The 15,981-nt window shown below is 43.0% G+C and overlaps 1 protein-coding gene and 1 long non-coding RNA gene across 3 annotated transcripts in view; one reads left to right on the top strand and one right to left on the bottom strand.

The window, feature by feature from the left end:
• Nucleotides 1–9,917, top strand: part of ABHD3 (abhydrolase domain containing 3, phospholipase) — a 23,959-nt gene extending 14,042 nt beyond the window's left edge. For both annotated transcript variants that reach the window (XM_080578026.1, XM_080578027.1), the window contains 2 exons: nucleotides 39–204; nucleotides 7,897–9,917. In XM_080578026.1, coding sequence (XP_080434152.1) covers nucleotides 39–204; nucleotides 7,897–8,075 — 345 coding nt within the window. In that variant the 3' untranslated portion in view covers nucleotides 8,076–9,917. The remainder of the gene's footprint in view (nucleotides 1–38; nucleotides 205–7,896) is intronic.
• LOC308188684 lies at nucleotides 8,102–15,981 on the bottom strand. Its single transcript, XR_013945695.1, has 2 exons — nucleotides 13,178–15,981; nucleotides 8,102–13,024 (listed from the first exon to the last, which is right to left on the bottom strand). It is a non-coding gene; the product is annotated as an uncharacterized lncRNA (long non-coding RNA).

Here is a 15,981-nt window from a genome sequence, read left to right as displayed (position 1 = left end):
AATGCTGACATATTCCGTATTTGAATTTTATACTTCAGGCTAGAACTGTTAGAGAATTTGATAAACAGTTCACTTCAGTCATGTTTGGCTACCGTACAATTGATGATTACTATGAAGACGCTAGCCCATGTCGCAAGCTGAAGTCAGTAGGAATTCCAGTGTTATGTCTGAACTCTGTGGATGATGTTTTCTCACCGGGTCATGGTAAGCTTATGATTTTTAAAATATACTTCTCTGTCTGTGCAGTCTTTTAAGACCAACTATACAGGTTTGAGAATGAACTATGTGTGGAGATTTATATAAATACTACTTGCATGTAGGGTCACAACCTCCAGGAGTGGATCAGTCTTGCAATTTACGTAGTATAAGATATGTGCAAAATAGCTGATTACAGAGACGCCTGATTAGAACAGAATGCAGGAGCACACGGGGTGGCAGTCATTAGCCCTTAGTAGGTAGCCTCTTTATAGTCAAAAGAAATATGCACGTTTAGGGTGTGAGTTATTTCGCTATATGAAAGATGCCAGGTGTATTGCTCCCAAAAGTGCCCATTTCTATTCACAAAGTATGGAAGCAGCCTATAAAGAAGAGCTCAGATACATATGTCTGGATTGTAGACATTCAGAGTTGAACAAGAGTGAAACCAAATATTTTCCATTACCATTCTTCAAGCCAGTCCCTACAAAGAATGTCCGGGACTTGCTTATGTTTCAGATGACTTGAAGTTCTCAGCTGTTGTTGCTCATGATCCCAATGACATAAACTCCAGAGCCTGAAAATAGAAAAGTAAGAAAACGTGTAGGTTAGCATGTGGACCAAAATCTAGGGTAAAGGAAGAGATACAGACAAGGTGAGCTTCTCAAAGGAGACACAGTAAAATTGATAAAAACCTAAGTGGTGAAGCAGCAATATCAGCTAGTAACTGATAGGCTGAAAACCCTGTTTTCCTTCCTCTTTCTGTTTTCAGCCAGCCACATGAGTATTATGAACATTTTGCTTTTGATCTGTAATCCTGTTGCTAACTGTCTTAAAAAAGATCTGTTTGTTCCTGCAGTTTGTGTATTGGTTTCAGTGTCTGAGAAGAAAAGAGAGAACAAAAAAGTTAATGTAGAGGAAAATTGCTATAATGAGCAGGTGGTTGAGGACCCAGTCTTCAGTAGTGAACACCTCCCATGTATGAAGTTGAAGTTCATTCACTTGATTTATTTCAGGAAAGTTTTTTCTGCCACCACAAATGAGATTCTTGTAGAATGAGACACAAAATTGAAGTGAGTAAACAGATTAGAACAACAAACAGAAGAATGAAGGAATTGGAAGGGGTTGTGTATGTGTGTATGTACTAGTTATGTGTGCCTATACATATAGCACATACAGAAACACGCTCATACTTTATGTTACTGTTAGTAGTTTGAAGAACCGTTGGAGACAAATACGACACAAAGAGAAAAGGGCCATTCCGGTGGAGTGCACTAGGAAAAGACAGTCTGATTTCTTCTCCTCTTGAGTAAAAAACATCCATGCTATGCGTGAACAATATAAAGAGGTGACAGCCTCCTAATAGGAGGAAAGAAGATGGTGACTCTAGATTAGCCAAACTACCTATCCCTTACTGGCCAAAACACGGGCCTAAAAAGATGTAAGATCAGGACAAACTTAGTAATAATCTTCCAGAACACTGCATCTACCTTCCACAATTAACAGTTCGGAACCAGATGTTCTGAGCCAGAGTTAATCCCTTTGTATTTACTAGCTTCTACAGGACTTTTTTTCTTGAAGTTGTCCAGTTGTGGTTTCCGTTACAAGCATATACCGTCATGGAAATGAGAGTGGATATGGCCATGACCCTAAAATCTGTGTACGAATGTAAAAGCTGCCCAGTCACCTGAAGATAAAGTTTTGTGGGTCTTATGACCCCAGGGATGACCTCCCCCATAGTACTACAAGGCAGGTGATCTAGTGTGCCATGCTTCTGCCTATCAGGTGTCTTAGAGAGGCAGCAATGGCTTCACCTCCATGCTTAGCCCTAGCTCAGTTTGTAGTTTCTCTTCTAAAATGAAACACCGTGACAGGAGTAAGCTGGTTTGTTAGCACAATTAACAGCAGCAGTGAACCAGGGAACGTGCCTGTGTCCCTATGGGATATGATAACTTTTTCCACCTTTTTCCCACTGAGACTGGGACCTTTGTGCAGAGATACTCCATGCCACTGTCTCTTCATTTTAGAATATAGCCAACCTCCAGTCCTCAAGAGCCAAACCTGACCCCATGAACTTCAGTCTGAACACAAGAAAACATGTTTTTTACTGTAAGGGTGGTCAGAAACTGGAGCAGGTTGCCCAGAGAGGTTGTGGAGTCTTCATCTGTGGAATTGTTCAAAACCTGAAGGGACACAGTCTGGAGCAGCCTGCTGTACCTGACCCTGCTTGAGCAGGGGAATTAAGACTAGGGGATCTTGTGAGGTCCCTTCCACTCTCACTGGTTCTGGGATTCTGTAGATTGACTCACCAGAAGATTGAGTCCCCTTGATCTGCTGTAGCAGATCCCTCCTCCCTTGGAACTGGTCTGTAAAAGAAACACAGCTCTTTGTGAACAGTTGATTATAGGGACGGTCCCTTGTGTAAGGTTAAGTATTGAACCTATTGTTAGAACTCGATAATAAAAATGTCTTGGAAGTCTTGCAGCAGAGAGAGAGGAGAGGTAAGGTACCATGAAGAATCTGAAACGAGAAATGTTAGTCTGTGGTAATGACTGTCCATCCTCTCTTGAGCCCTGAACCTAACCTGCCTTTCTCCATTAAAATGTGTGGGTGGGTAAGCATCAATTTATTCCTTGTCCACAGAGTTACGCTGTTGGCTGTAAACCTGGTGGTGACTAGTTTGCCTTAGGAAGGGCTACCAGAGGAAATGTTGACTTACAGCTAATAACAGCATGACTTTGTTACGTGTGTGTATCCTTGGCTTCTTTTTAGTTAGTGAAAAGTTGTGCTGGCAGGAAACAAAGGGCACCCTGATTAGCAGCCTAGGAGTTACGGCTGATGCCATCAGTTACTGGAGGTCACTCATCTTGGCACTTCTGCCGTCTCTTTTCTGTTAGCAAACATGAAGGTCTGGTGTTAATCTGGGAGGTGACTTTATTCTGGCAACTGTATTTCTGACTTGAAAGTGTGTGGACACAGGTTAGCCTGTGGCACCAGAGGCAATTTCCACTGACAGTTGTGTAAGGGATTCAAAGCCACAGACCTTCTTCTCAGCCAGCCCCAGTCTTCTGCTGACTTTGGGAACTGGTTATTTCATTCCTCATCAAGCTTCATCTCTCCTAATAATACCTATCACCTTGTAAGCTACCTTCCACTGCTCTTGTAGATAGCTGTAGATAGTTTCAGACATTTGGGAAGCAGGCCTAGAAAACCCATTAGGGAGAGAGCTGTGCCAGAATTCCTTCATGATTAAATGTCCCTTACAAAGCCAGCCACACCTGTCTTCCTATAACGGAGTCTGGGGGATGCAAACCCAGGTCTCCTCTGTCATTACGCAACTTAGACTTCAGGAGAGACTTCCTCTAAAAAGCGTTGATGCTGTTTTTGTTGCCTCTTACTACCTGACCACTTCTCGTATAGCTTTTGATACCTTTTGTATTTTCTGGGAATCATTGTTGAATATATTGTGAAAATACACCCTTTGATCCTAATCCAGTATTAGGAAGAAACAATTCATTTGCATTCCTTCCTTAATGTTGATGTTTAACGTTCATAGAGCTTGGCAGCTGATATATCTGAAATTTAATTTCGGGATGCAGTTCTCCTACTGCATATGACTAAGTAATGAAAGCAAATGCTTTCTTCACTGTGTGACACTTCGCTCACCATCACTAATTGGAACAAGCCATTGTTTGAGGAAGTATGTAATATAACCAAGTCAAGCCCTTTTATTTTGCAAGTGTCAAATTAAGAAGATGGAATGATAGCATTCATTGGCGGTGTCATATTTAACTTTTCATCTGAAGTGGCATTTTCCTCCTCAGAGACTTTGAGCAGTTTATTAAGCATCCAACTGAAATCCAACTTATATTTCACCATACTAACGCTTAGCTAATTACTGCTGGTGTGTGCTGTGCTCGAGCTGAAAGCCTGCCCTTGAAGTTAGGGACTATGCCAGCTCCCTCCTGATCCCTTGTGCCAAGTAAGTGCATGTCTGAACGGCCATTGTCCTGAACTTTTTGTTGTACTGAACTTCTCTGTCCCTCTGAATCCAAACTTAGAGTGTGTTATTTTGCATCCACTTACGTAAACAGCCCAACGGATTGTGTTTTTTTATTGTACATAAAACAAATTGATTTTGAACAAGGTAATTCTGCACATGCGTATTTACATTGTGGTTCTAATAACAAATAACAAGTCTGTGCACTGCTGGATCAAACAGCAGCACAGATTTTGATCAGTAGAAGCATATGTGCAAGGTTAAATTTGGACAAAAATGAACAGTAATGTCTTTTGGCATGCCAGCCTGTAACCCAGAGTGTGTCACATCCAGTGCTCCGTTCGTCTGCCCTTTACATTGCAGAATTTGCTCTTTTGCATTGTGGGTCTACTTGTGGATGGCTAAGAGACCCTGGAAACAGTCTTGAGAAAAGCACCACACCACTGCCAAGCATCATTTGCATTTTGGCACTGGAGAGCAACACAGAATTTTTCAGTTCTTCTCCTGAGAAGCTGCAGAGCAAGAAACTCTGCTGGGGAGGAATCACACAAATGGTGACCCAACTGTGTCAAGACTGACTATGCCAGGGGCAGGCTTTCCTGTGCACCGTGGGGGAGGTAAGAGCAGGGATGCAACAGCAGGTCAAAATTGGCAGCTGATAAAAATCCCCACTGTGGATGGAAATAAAAGGCTGCATATCCAGCACCGTGTTGCAGTTTATGACGAGTGATAATCTGTGGCAGAATTCAGTTGTAAATGAATGTGAGATGGAATAGGGCGAACTCTCGGGATGGGGAAGGTGACATTCGTAAAGGTCTCTGTGTGGCTCACGCCTTACCCAGCAGCACAGAAGAGGAGCAGCCTCATGGTGCTGCTGGGTTTGCAGGGGAGAGCTGCTGGGGCAGCAGAGGCAGGCTGCACGTAGCCCCCGCTATTACCAACCAGCGTGGGAATGGCCCACACACCACTAGAGGGAAGACAGGCAGATAGGTTGGTACAAATAACCCTCGCGGTAGGCAGAAGCTCACGTGAATCGCAGCCACCATCTTCGTACGCCGCAGGGTGTTCATCCAGAGAACCCAGGGGAGCCAGACCAGAGACGCCTGGGCGGATAACTGAGGCAAGACTCCAGGCGAGTGCTTGCGGAGCGGGGGGCCTGAAGCTCAGGCATGCTTTGGGTTGCAAGAACTGACACACTGCTGCATCTCTGGTTTCCAACCTGTGCTATTACCTCGTCCAGGCTGTCAGGCCCTATGCTTTTATCTCATCGACTTCTCTTTTTAGCCTTGCCTCTGCAGTGCTTTAGAAGGCCCAGATACTGCGTGTGCTATTTCCAGTTTTCCAGCTGAACAAAGGAAAATTCAAGGACTTTTTGTAGAGACAGTGAGAAACATGGTTTCTTCCACCTAGTAAAGAATCAACATCACTTACTAAATGATTGAACCTATAAACTGCTTAAATGCATGCAACTTTGAAAGAGAGTGAAATAAATGAATGGTGCTGAGTAGCAAAGAATCCCACACATTTCAAGAGAATCCCCACTGCTCTCCGGAGCTCACAGTCTGTGCTCCACCAGGACGCAATCGAGTACCTTATATTACGGGCAGGAACACCATAAAACAACAGTCATAGAAGATGCTGACAGTGCTGGGGGGTTTAGCATCCATGCTGAGGCCCTGGAGCGGAGCAGAGCACATTCCACACGCTGCTGGGACAGGCCCCCGAGGCACAGGCTGCTCCCCTGCCTGCCTGCAGGCCCTGCGCCCCTGCCCCGTCTGTTTAAGTTGCACGTCTGTTTGCTGCAGTTGTCGCATTTGGGGTCTTGCGTGACTTGCTCTGCCTGGCTGTCCTTTGGCTGAGGAACAGGCGACATGCTGTTACCCGAGCTGATGAAAATGAAGGCAAATCGGCATCAGAGGCACACAGCAGTGAGTCTGCCAGCACCCAAATGAAAGGAAGGAACGTGGGCATAAAGAAGCTAAAGATGTGCAGGGATAATGACTGCTCACGGATAATGACCTTTGAGGTAGCAATGTACCTCTGAGGTAGCAAAGGTTAAAGGAAAGCCGGCCCCTAGAAAGGGGGGGAGGTCTCTCAGGAAAGTTCAGTCAGAAGGGGATGTGGACAGCTGAACCGCCCCCCAAAAGTGACCCTGATTAAGTGTCTCTCTTTGGAAATACTTTTAAATAAACAAGGCAGCAGTAGAAGTCCTGTGAATGACTCACTGCTTTCTGTTGTAGTGCCAAAGCATTTTTAATTTAGCAGTGTATGACCTAAAAATCAGATTTATTTTCTTGTGGAATCATAACCTTTTTTTGACAGTTCGGTGAAACCTCTATTACTCCTCTCTGGACAAAACGTGTGTTCTTTTGCTGCTGTTTCTTTTCTGTTAGCCTGAATAATCAAAAAATCTGTACAAATTTTGTGTTATTTTTTTTTTCTGTTCCATGAGGTACATTATTTCAAAACCAGAACTTTTAAAAGGCATTCTTCACTGAAACGCTTGAAATTTCTGCTTGTTCAGGAGTATATTCAGTGTACTTACAATTTCTGAGGAAATCACTTAAAGTAGCTAATTTTTACATCAAGAGCACAAACACCAGAGTTCCATAAAGCTCCACCATTGTGTCAGCCAGTTCATAGGATGAGCATCATCCCACCACACTGAAATAATCTGCAAATTCATATGCTTTCTCGGCTGTCAGTCTGCACTAACTGACCTTTATTTTCTTTCACAAAGGTAGCTGCCCAGGTGATAGCGAGCGCTGGTTAAGCCACACATCTGTGCTTATTCAAGATAAGAGGTGCCTCCCTTTAAGCTAACTGGAGGCTGGCTGTGAGGTGGCCACCTCACTGTAGCCCTCATCAGAGTCTGTCTGCTGCCATTCATATATTGGTATTAGTGTGGTGAACCAGGTCAGGGAGCTGAAAACTAACCCAGCAAAAGAAAAACGCTTCGTGTATCTGGTCTAATAATCTGAATTGTATATTAAGGCATTTTCTAGTAGTCACTGTACAGCAGAGAACCACGAACCTACTGAATAACGTGGGGTGGATTTCTGTGTCCTTGTGCGGTTGTTTGCCTTCCTCTTACTTTGTTTCCTGGGTATATTCAGATGATGAGTTCCTCAGGGTGAGAACTGTCTCCCACTTTGTTTTCACGGTGTGCCCTAAACATGCAGTGTAAATGTATGGCAAAACAGATACAATAATGATGACAACCCAGAATTTTCTTTAATTTTAGCTCGTGATGGCATTAACAGTTTTGTGTTTGCAGTCTCCTAAAAAAAAAGAATGGGATTCACAGTTAAGTTCCCAAGTTCCTCATTTTTTCCAAAGTTGGATATTGCAACAAGGGTTAAAAACTACGGGCTTGATTGCCCTTTTGTTTATATTATATATACCAAATCATAAATATGCGTCAACATGAGTGCTGTTACATCAGTAAGAAAGATGAACCCATGATTTCTGAAAGTTTTACAGCAGCCAGAAAAATCCTACAAAAAAGGTGAGTTAATGATGAAGAGATAAATGTCTTTTAACATAGCTATGGTTCTAAGTCCTCTTGTGGTACATTTAAGCATATGTTAACGTGCATTTTTATTCATATATAGTGTGACAAACATTTGAGAAAAATTATTCGGTGGCTGGCATTTCATAGAAGAATAAGTACTTAAAGTTCTCCCCCCCCACCCTTTTAGCTATACCAGTAGAAACTGCCAAACAAAACGCAAACGTTGCTTTGGTTCTGACTTCTTGCGGAGGCCACATTGGTTTTCTGGAAGGAATATGGCCAAGGAAGTGCACTTACATGGACAGAGTCTTCAAGCAGTTCGTGCAAGCTGTGTTTGAGCATGGAAACAAAATCTTTAGCATGTAGCTTTGGACCACTACTGTAGCACAGTGGCACATTCTGACAAGGGCAGTTAAGCTTAATGCACAAATTTTAACTACTGTAAGCCAGCAAATGGATGAAGTCCATTAGTACATGCAAAAATATTTTTTGCCTAAGATTTTGTAGCAAGAAACTAAATATTACGTTGTCACTTTTGTATTTATTTTTAATATGCCTTACTAAGAATGACCTTAAATGAAACAGCATTCTGCATACATCAAATTGCACTTAACCAAAACCATCAAGTAAATAGATTGTAATTCCTCAGGATTTTAATTTAAACTACTATATATTTAGGAGACTTAATGTAGATGGCTTTTAATATCAGAATGGCAACACTCAAAATAGCATTTATTATCCTGCCACACATAGTTAAAGTTGATATATTCCTTAGGTGAAAATCTTAAAATACGGAAACAAAAGGAAGGAACACGAAGAAGCACTGGTTCTTCAGATAGGTCTGAATTGCAGCATACTATTCCGTAGCATTAGACTGATCTGCTTTTGCTGTTTTACCCTGAGAGTGTCCAGATTTAGGGCCAGTTACTGTTTTTTAAACGATGTCAATGCCATATTCATTTTACATGATTTTTTAAACAGTTTATTTATAGTGTTTACATATAACCAAAAGATTCCTTTAAAACAGTACTGTAATAACTTATGTAATTGAAAGACATTTTGCATTTCAATGTTTGTGTATAGCCGGGTGTTATCATATATGTAATGCATACTTCATATAACTGGTAATTTCAATTATTCTGTCTGTTATGTTTATATTACCCTGCGAGAACATTTCAGTTTTAAAGAATAAACATTAGAGCATTAGGAAACTATCAAAAAGTCTGTTTTAAATTAAAAAAAATAATCTGAACCCATTGCCTCTGCTATTGTTTCAGCTAATTTCTAAAACGGGTGTAGCAAACTGTTCAAAGAAAGGTGGGAGCTGGGGGGGTGGTCTCTCTGGTTTGCTGTGTGATCCTTTGTCAGCACTTCGGCAAGAGGTTGTGACATCAGCGTTCTCCTCAGCCCTGCAGCAGAGCGAGAGCTAAAGCGGGTCCCTGAGGAAAAAGGACAGTTAGACGCATTTTGAAACTGCTGGGAAGTCCTAATTTAGGGCACGTTGAAATTAAATCTTTTAACGAGCTTCCGTGGAGATCCCCTCTCATTCTACTGTCTGATTTGGGCCTAGCCACACAAGATCAGGCAGTAAAAGTGCAAAGGCGTCTTCATTGTTATGTTTTGAGCAGGCTCAGAACCACAAGAAAACGTGGAGAAAAAAGCAAGTCAGGTCTTCTGTCACAAGCAGTATGTGAACAGTCCTCTTGCGAGGCATGTTTCCTAGTAACAGCAAAGGCAAAGGAAGAACAAAAATACTTTTTGTCGTTAGAAGAAGAAGAAATCAGGACGTGCTGTAGGAAAGCTAGTTTTGTAAGGTGGAAGGTTAAATTAAAAATCAGAAAGTGCTTTTAGGTTTTGACTTTTTAGGGCAAGGCATTGGTCCTTGTGCAAATAATAAAATCTAACTTCTTCCCTGATAAGGAAAACGAGAAAAGTGACTTGTAAAAGTGAAACAAAATTTTATGCATGTTGCTACAACAGATGAAATCAGCGTATTAGTAGGGTGCCTTATTCATCCGTACATTCATTTCCATTACAAAAGTTATGTTCCTACAAAAACAGCAAGCAATAAACTGTGTATTGTGTATTATATTTGTAAAATCGTTCAGGTGCAGTATGTTCAAAACTCAACGTCAACTATTAATAAAAAATAAAACCGCTTATATTAAAAACACACCTTACCATTTAAATAAAAGTGACGTGGCAGAACTTGTGTCTCTTTGCACTGTCTTATTTCACTTAGGTCCAATCCCGTGTAGAGATCCGCATGGGACGTTTCTCTTTAAATCTACATTTATAAATGCCTATAAAGATGTTTGTTTAAAGGTGCGTGTCCCCCACCCCCAGTGTACAGTGCTTTTGCTTACAACCTGTTAGGGAAAATGCATTGTTCAAAGTGACAAAAATCAGATTTACAATGGCCATCTTCAAGCTTTTGTGGTCAGATTTTCTGAAACATAAAGTGTAGACACCTCAGTTCTTGCAGGAGACACAACAAGAAGTAAGAAGTGCTAGAAGCACTTCTGCTCTGTAATATCTTTAGACCTTGTACACTGAGCTTCACTAGTAAGCCAAAACACTGAGCCCAGAGTGTGCCCTCTATTCAGAAGAGTGAATTCTTCGGGTCCTTGGCTTTTCACGGGGTCGGAGCAACCAGACAGCAACAGGGATACAAAGTGTTGGAGACGGGAGAACGCTGTTAGTAAACAATGTACGCGTTGGTGGAAAGATGGAGAATGAAATTCCAAGTCACGAAGGTTGCAGGCACCTCTTAAAGAAAATTTTCCTCCTAGTTCAGAGTCGGGTCGTAACTGAAGTAGGAAGGAACGTCTGGAGATTGTCTAATGCAATCCCCCTGCTCGCAGCAGTGCAAATTATGTACTTGCTCCAAAACATCCACCTCTTCTCAGCTTGCTCTTGGAGTCAACGCGAGGTACAGTTTATACCTGTGAGGCCTTCAGTCACCCAGGAACCACACTGGACCTAAGCTGACTTAGTATCAGAACACAAAGACCAAGATTTTAATGTATTAGGTACACTCTCGCCAAATAGATCTAGAAAATCTGAAAATTTAAAATATAAGGGAAAGCGTGGTCCTACGAATGCAAAGAAACTAACTCGTGGCATACATTCACACTGAACAAAGGGAGGATCAATGCTTTTTTTAGAAACCAGGGCACGAAGCGGTACATTTTACAAGACTTAACCGGAATGGGCTGTGGAGAACAGTGCACGACTCTACAGGAGCTGGTGCCGAGAAAATGGCAATGCAGTGCTGGTGACTTGAGGCAGCTCTTCAAGGTCGTGCCAGTACGGCAGCGAGTGTCAAGCTCCAGACATCCACGTGCTGATTGTCACAATCACTCTAGACTGACTGCTACAGGAGTTGGAAAAGGGCTCCGTTTTCAAGAATTACACCCAGGATGCGGTTCTGGAAGCTTCTCCGTACCTCCTCTCAGCTGCAAGTTACCTTTTCCAATTGAGATCTAGCGGGCAATTGTTTGAGCCCTTGAAGTCAACAAAATGAAGCAATTTCTTAAAGATTCTTAAATTCAACACGCGAGCAAACTGGACGTGTCCCAGTCCAGTCCAGTTTATTCCAATGCACCGTCACCCTGCGAAAAACGAGGAAACTCATTCCCAGAGTCGCTGAGTTGCTGCCACACACCGGCACCCTTCAGCCTGAGTCATGTGCTGTTCTCACCCCAGGGTGCCAGCTGCTCAAAAAGAGCCTTATAACACTCACGGCAATGAAAAGACAGAAGGAAGGCATAAAAAAGCCCAAGCGAATCACCCTAGGGTCTTTCCACATACCTCCAGCATGTATGCTGGATTTCCTCCCCAGGGTAGGTTAGCAACATTTCCTGCCAGCCAGGAAAGTTACAACAGCAGCCGATCTCTTGTAGAATATCCCAGGCATGTTTTTTGTTTTTATAGTTGTTGTCTTGTTTTTAATTCCAAGAGAAGAAAAATCTGCCAAATGCACCAGCAGCCACAATGGGCAGCAGTTCTTCACTGGCAAAATCATAGAACCACAGAATGGTTTGGGGTGGAAGGGACCTTCAAGATCACCTACTTCCAACCCCCTGCCATGGGCAGGGACACCTCCCACCAGACCAGGCTGCCCAAAGCCCCATCCAGCCTGGCCTTGAGCACCTCCAGGGATGGGGCATCCACAGCTTCTCTGGGCAGCCTGTGCCAGGGCCTCACCGCCCTCTGAGTGAAGAATTTCCTCCTGATGCCTAATCTAAATCTCCCTTCTTGTAGTTTAAAACCATTCCCCCTTGTCCTATCATTACCTGCCAAAGTAAAAAGTCACTCTCCATCTTTTTTATAAGCCCTATTTAAATATTGTAAAGCTGCAATTTGGTCTCCCTGGAGCCTTATCCTCTTCAGGCCGAACATCCCCAGCTCTCTCAGCCTTTCTTCATAGGAGAGAATCTTCTTGCTCTGTGGGATCCAATTTTCCTGTCCCTTTTTTTCTGTTGGAGACGCAAGAACCCAGCCCCTCCACTCCTCCTGGATGATACAGGGACTTTTTGAATCTGCTGCAAGGGTGGAAGCAAGGGCCCTGTGCTGTCTCAGCTGCCCTTCAGGTCCATTAAAGGAACAATTAGAAATTTGAGCCATTAGAAAACCCCTAGTTCAAATCATCTTCACATGTGGCCTTAGCTGAGCTGTCTGAAGTGTTCTTCCGATGCCCAAGGAGTGCGTGCAGGGTTAATTGCAGCTGTGAGGTTTAAGCAGCTGCTGCCTCTGCCTCTGTCAGTGCCACTTGCTTGCTCAGATGAGATACCTGATAACCAGCAGGGCAGGTCCAGGGTGTGTTAGCGTGTCAAAGGGGCTGCAAGACCTCTGTGCTGGCTGGGCTGCTGTGGTTGACCTGGGGATCAAGAGCTCAAGCCTGCAACTATGCAGCCTGCCCTAGGGCTGCAGTTTCACCAGCAGCTGCACCAACACTAACAGCTCCCTCCTGCCAAAAGCAGAAGGCTTGCTCTTCCTCCTCCCCTACCTTTTGTTATCCCTGATTCCAGTCATATGGCCCTCGGCCTTTAACTTTTTGGGTTTTTTTGCCAGCTCAGCAAGTTAAATTTCCATGTCTAGCGGGGCAAGGTGCTAGAGAAAGGGCGGCGTGAGGTAAGGAGCTGGAGCCCACCACTGAGAGTGGGGAAAGAAATTGGAGAGGACAGTGGGAGAGGCTTCCCCCTTTTGGTGGCAGCTGTCACACAGGGTCACTGCATCTCCTGAAGCTGTAGCGCAGTAGGGCACCCTCTACAATTAGTGGGATGATCCATGTATTGGATGAATTACAGCTCCTGTAAAAAAGTGGCATAACTTAGAAGCAAGTATTTTTTCACTTAGCTGCAGACAACAGGCGCTCCACCAGTATTACAGTTAAACTTGGTAAATCAGGCTAAATTAACATAAAATCCTTTTGGGGTTACACCTGTTCTATCCAGATACTCCACCTGGGCAACTGCAGCTCCTCCTTCCTCCCCCAAGTCCCCGAGTCCTACAGTAAATCCATGCCCGAGCGCTCCTGTTCACAATCACCGCAACTTCTGAAGACAGCACATTTCTGAAAAGTTTGTGAAGTTTATGCTCTTGCAGTTAAGAAAGTGACGTTTGCTAGCACGTTCACACTGAAATCAGTGCTTCAAAATGCTGCCACCTTGTGTGCAAAGTTGGAAGTTTACTCATAGTCCTGCGACCATAGTCCACGACCTGCGATTTTCCGAGTTTTTGGAGTTGAATGCTTTACAAGAATGCTTGCTTCTTTACAACATCCCTGCTGTTCAGCAAATTACTATTCCATGGAAGGACGTGAGAAAATCTACCTTGACTTGCTTCATGTTCCTAAGAAAGAGGGAAGTGAAAACATGGTGTTAAATTTACAAAGCTAGCAGTAATGTTAAAAAAAAAAAAAAAAAAAAGCTTTTATCATCCTCCAGGAAGTTTACAGGCTGCTCAGTGATTAAAGTATCTTTCATCTGGAAAGTATTCTGTGTGTTACTCTAGGAAAGCAGGAGACCACATGTTGCTGCATTCGTTGTAAAGTGACAGCAGATTATCATGCATTAAAGAGGAGCAGATATGGGGGGTTATAAATAATACTATCAGCTTTTTCAAAAACTGCAGCTGCTGAAAATTTCTATTTGTCTAGGACAAACTGTGCTTCAATGAAGTGTGTCTAGAAAGAAGACTTATCAAGGTAGGCAGTTCCCTGTTTCAGTTAATAAAGTGAGAAATTTACAGACAACAAAATGTCTCTAGGGAATATGATCTATACACAAGAAATCTTATTCTGTTCAGCAACATCACTACACTTTCTAACAATTAATCCAATATATGTAATACCAGTAGAAACCAATAAAATATTTGGAAAATCATTTTAAAAGGCCTCAAGAACTATTAAAAAATCAAAATACCACTTTATAAATATTTCAAATATTAACAAAAGAATATTTGCAGAAGGTTTACACTATATAGCTTGCCAGTATTGAATTACTCGTGTGGACTGTCTGTTAGATCAGAAATCTGTTACCAGAAATCTGTATGGGAAACCAGAAATCTCTGGGAGAAAACCTGTCACATACTGCCGTTCAAAAACTTTGTTCTCACATTCAAGGTCATTTACGAACCTTGGCTAACACCGAGGTTCACGACACTGTTCTCCAGTCATTCTGATGGAGGGAAGTGTACACATCACTATGTAAATTTATAGGCAAATAAACCTGGACGGTGACTGTATTAGCAAGCAGGGTGTACCAACAGGGGTGGACACGCACAGCAAGGCTGCCGATGTCGATCCCAGCAAGCACACTACTTGCATTCAGGTAAGACTTGCTCCAGGTTAGCCCTAGCCTGGTAACAGGACGGGGCGCATGAGGTACTTCTGCATCAGTGTTTAGGGTAGGATGAGGAGGACACCTTTGGAGCAACCCCCTCGGTTGTCCCCACTTGTCATGCCTCGTCTTGGTGTGTGCAAACCCAATTCCTTTTGAATGACGCCAAAACTACAGGCACATCCCCAGAACATACCTAACCCGCCCCACCTCTAGTGGTCACTGAATCTACAGGACTGGACTGGAACTGGGCTGGACTGGCACGTCTAGTACGTGGCTGTCGGATCCTCAGCAATCCTTATTTCACTCAGACTTTCCTAAATTGCTTGCTAATGTGGATATTGGCGTGGACTTGGAAATATCCTGAGGCAATGAACCCACAACATAAAGTTGGATGAGGTACAGTTCTATTATCCAGAGTAATAAGGACTGAAATATCCCCAACAATGTAAATAAATAAATAAATAAATAAATAAATAAATATAGTTATGCTATAGAATGAGTTACCAAGCTGCAACTTTTAAATCAGTTAGCCAGCATCTTTAGGGTTACTACCAAATGTGGGGAAATAAACCTCACTGGTCTCACACAACTAACTGAGTGAACTCCCTGCTCTGGAGAGACAAGGGGACACCACACAGAAACAGTACTGTCTGAAAGAGCAGATTTTTCACCCAGTGTGCAATAAGCCACTTGTCACACACTCGGGAAAAATACTGCTTTTATTCAGGCCTGGCTAGTTGGTGTACTTTCCACAAATCGAGCACACCCAATGCAGGCTTCTTTGTTACACTTCATATTCTATCTAATAAGTTTTCACTCTAATCTACATGAGTTGTGTAGTTACGTGGTGTCATCCTTCTTGGCTCCTTTTCAGGCACTCCTGCCCATGCCCTCCTTTCCTTGTGGGTCTTCTCTGATGAAGTACCCTCACTTTTTTTATGCATATATGGCCACACGTCACCCAAAGACAACCTAAGGCGACTTTCTCCTGCCAACTTTCCATTGTTTTGTCCAGAAGGAGCATTTGTCCTTGATCAAAGGCAGCCTAGGTTAAACGTTAAACGTAATTCCTGTCATGTACTGCATAAATGATAGCTGATTAAAGGGATGCTTAATTAAACACAGACAATACCTCTCCTTTTTTCAAGGGAAAGTGTATTCTACATTTAAAAAGTGTATTCTAAATTTATTTGTCTATTTATGCACACACACTTGCACAGTGCTGCACTTAAGACTTCTTGGTGTCCAGTAAAGTGAAGCTGATGAGCAGGAGACCTGGAAGAACACCGAAACGCATCACTATGGAAGCTTCCAAAAGCACCGGGACCAGCGAGCACTTCTGGAATAACCCTACGTGGTGTATTTAGGGGGACAGCCGAATGTACGTGGGAGAAGCGCCTCACAACCACCTCAGAACCAGCCCC

This window comes from Anser brachyrhynchus, assembly GCF_964034855.1.
Source record: "Anser brachyrhynchus genome assembly, chromosome: 2".
NCBI lineage: Eukaryota > Metazoa > Chordata > Aves > Anseriformes > Anatidae > Anser > Anser brachyrhynchus.
This window is presented reverse-complemented; position numbering and strand designations above follow the sequence as displayed.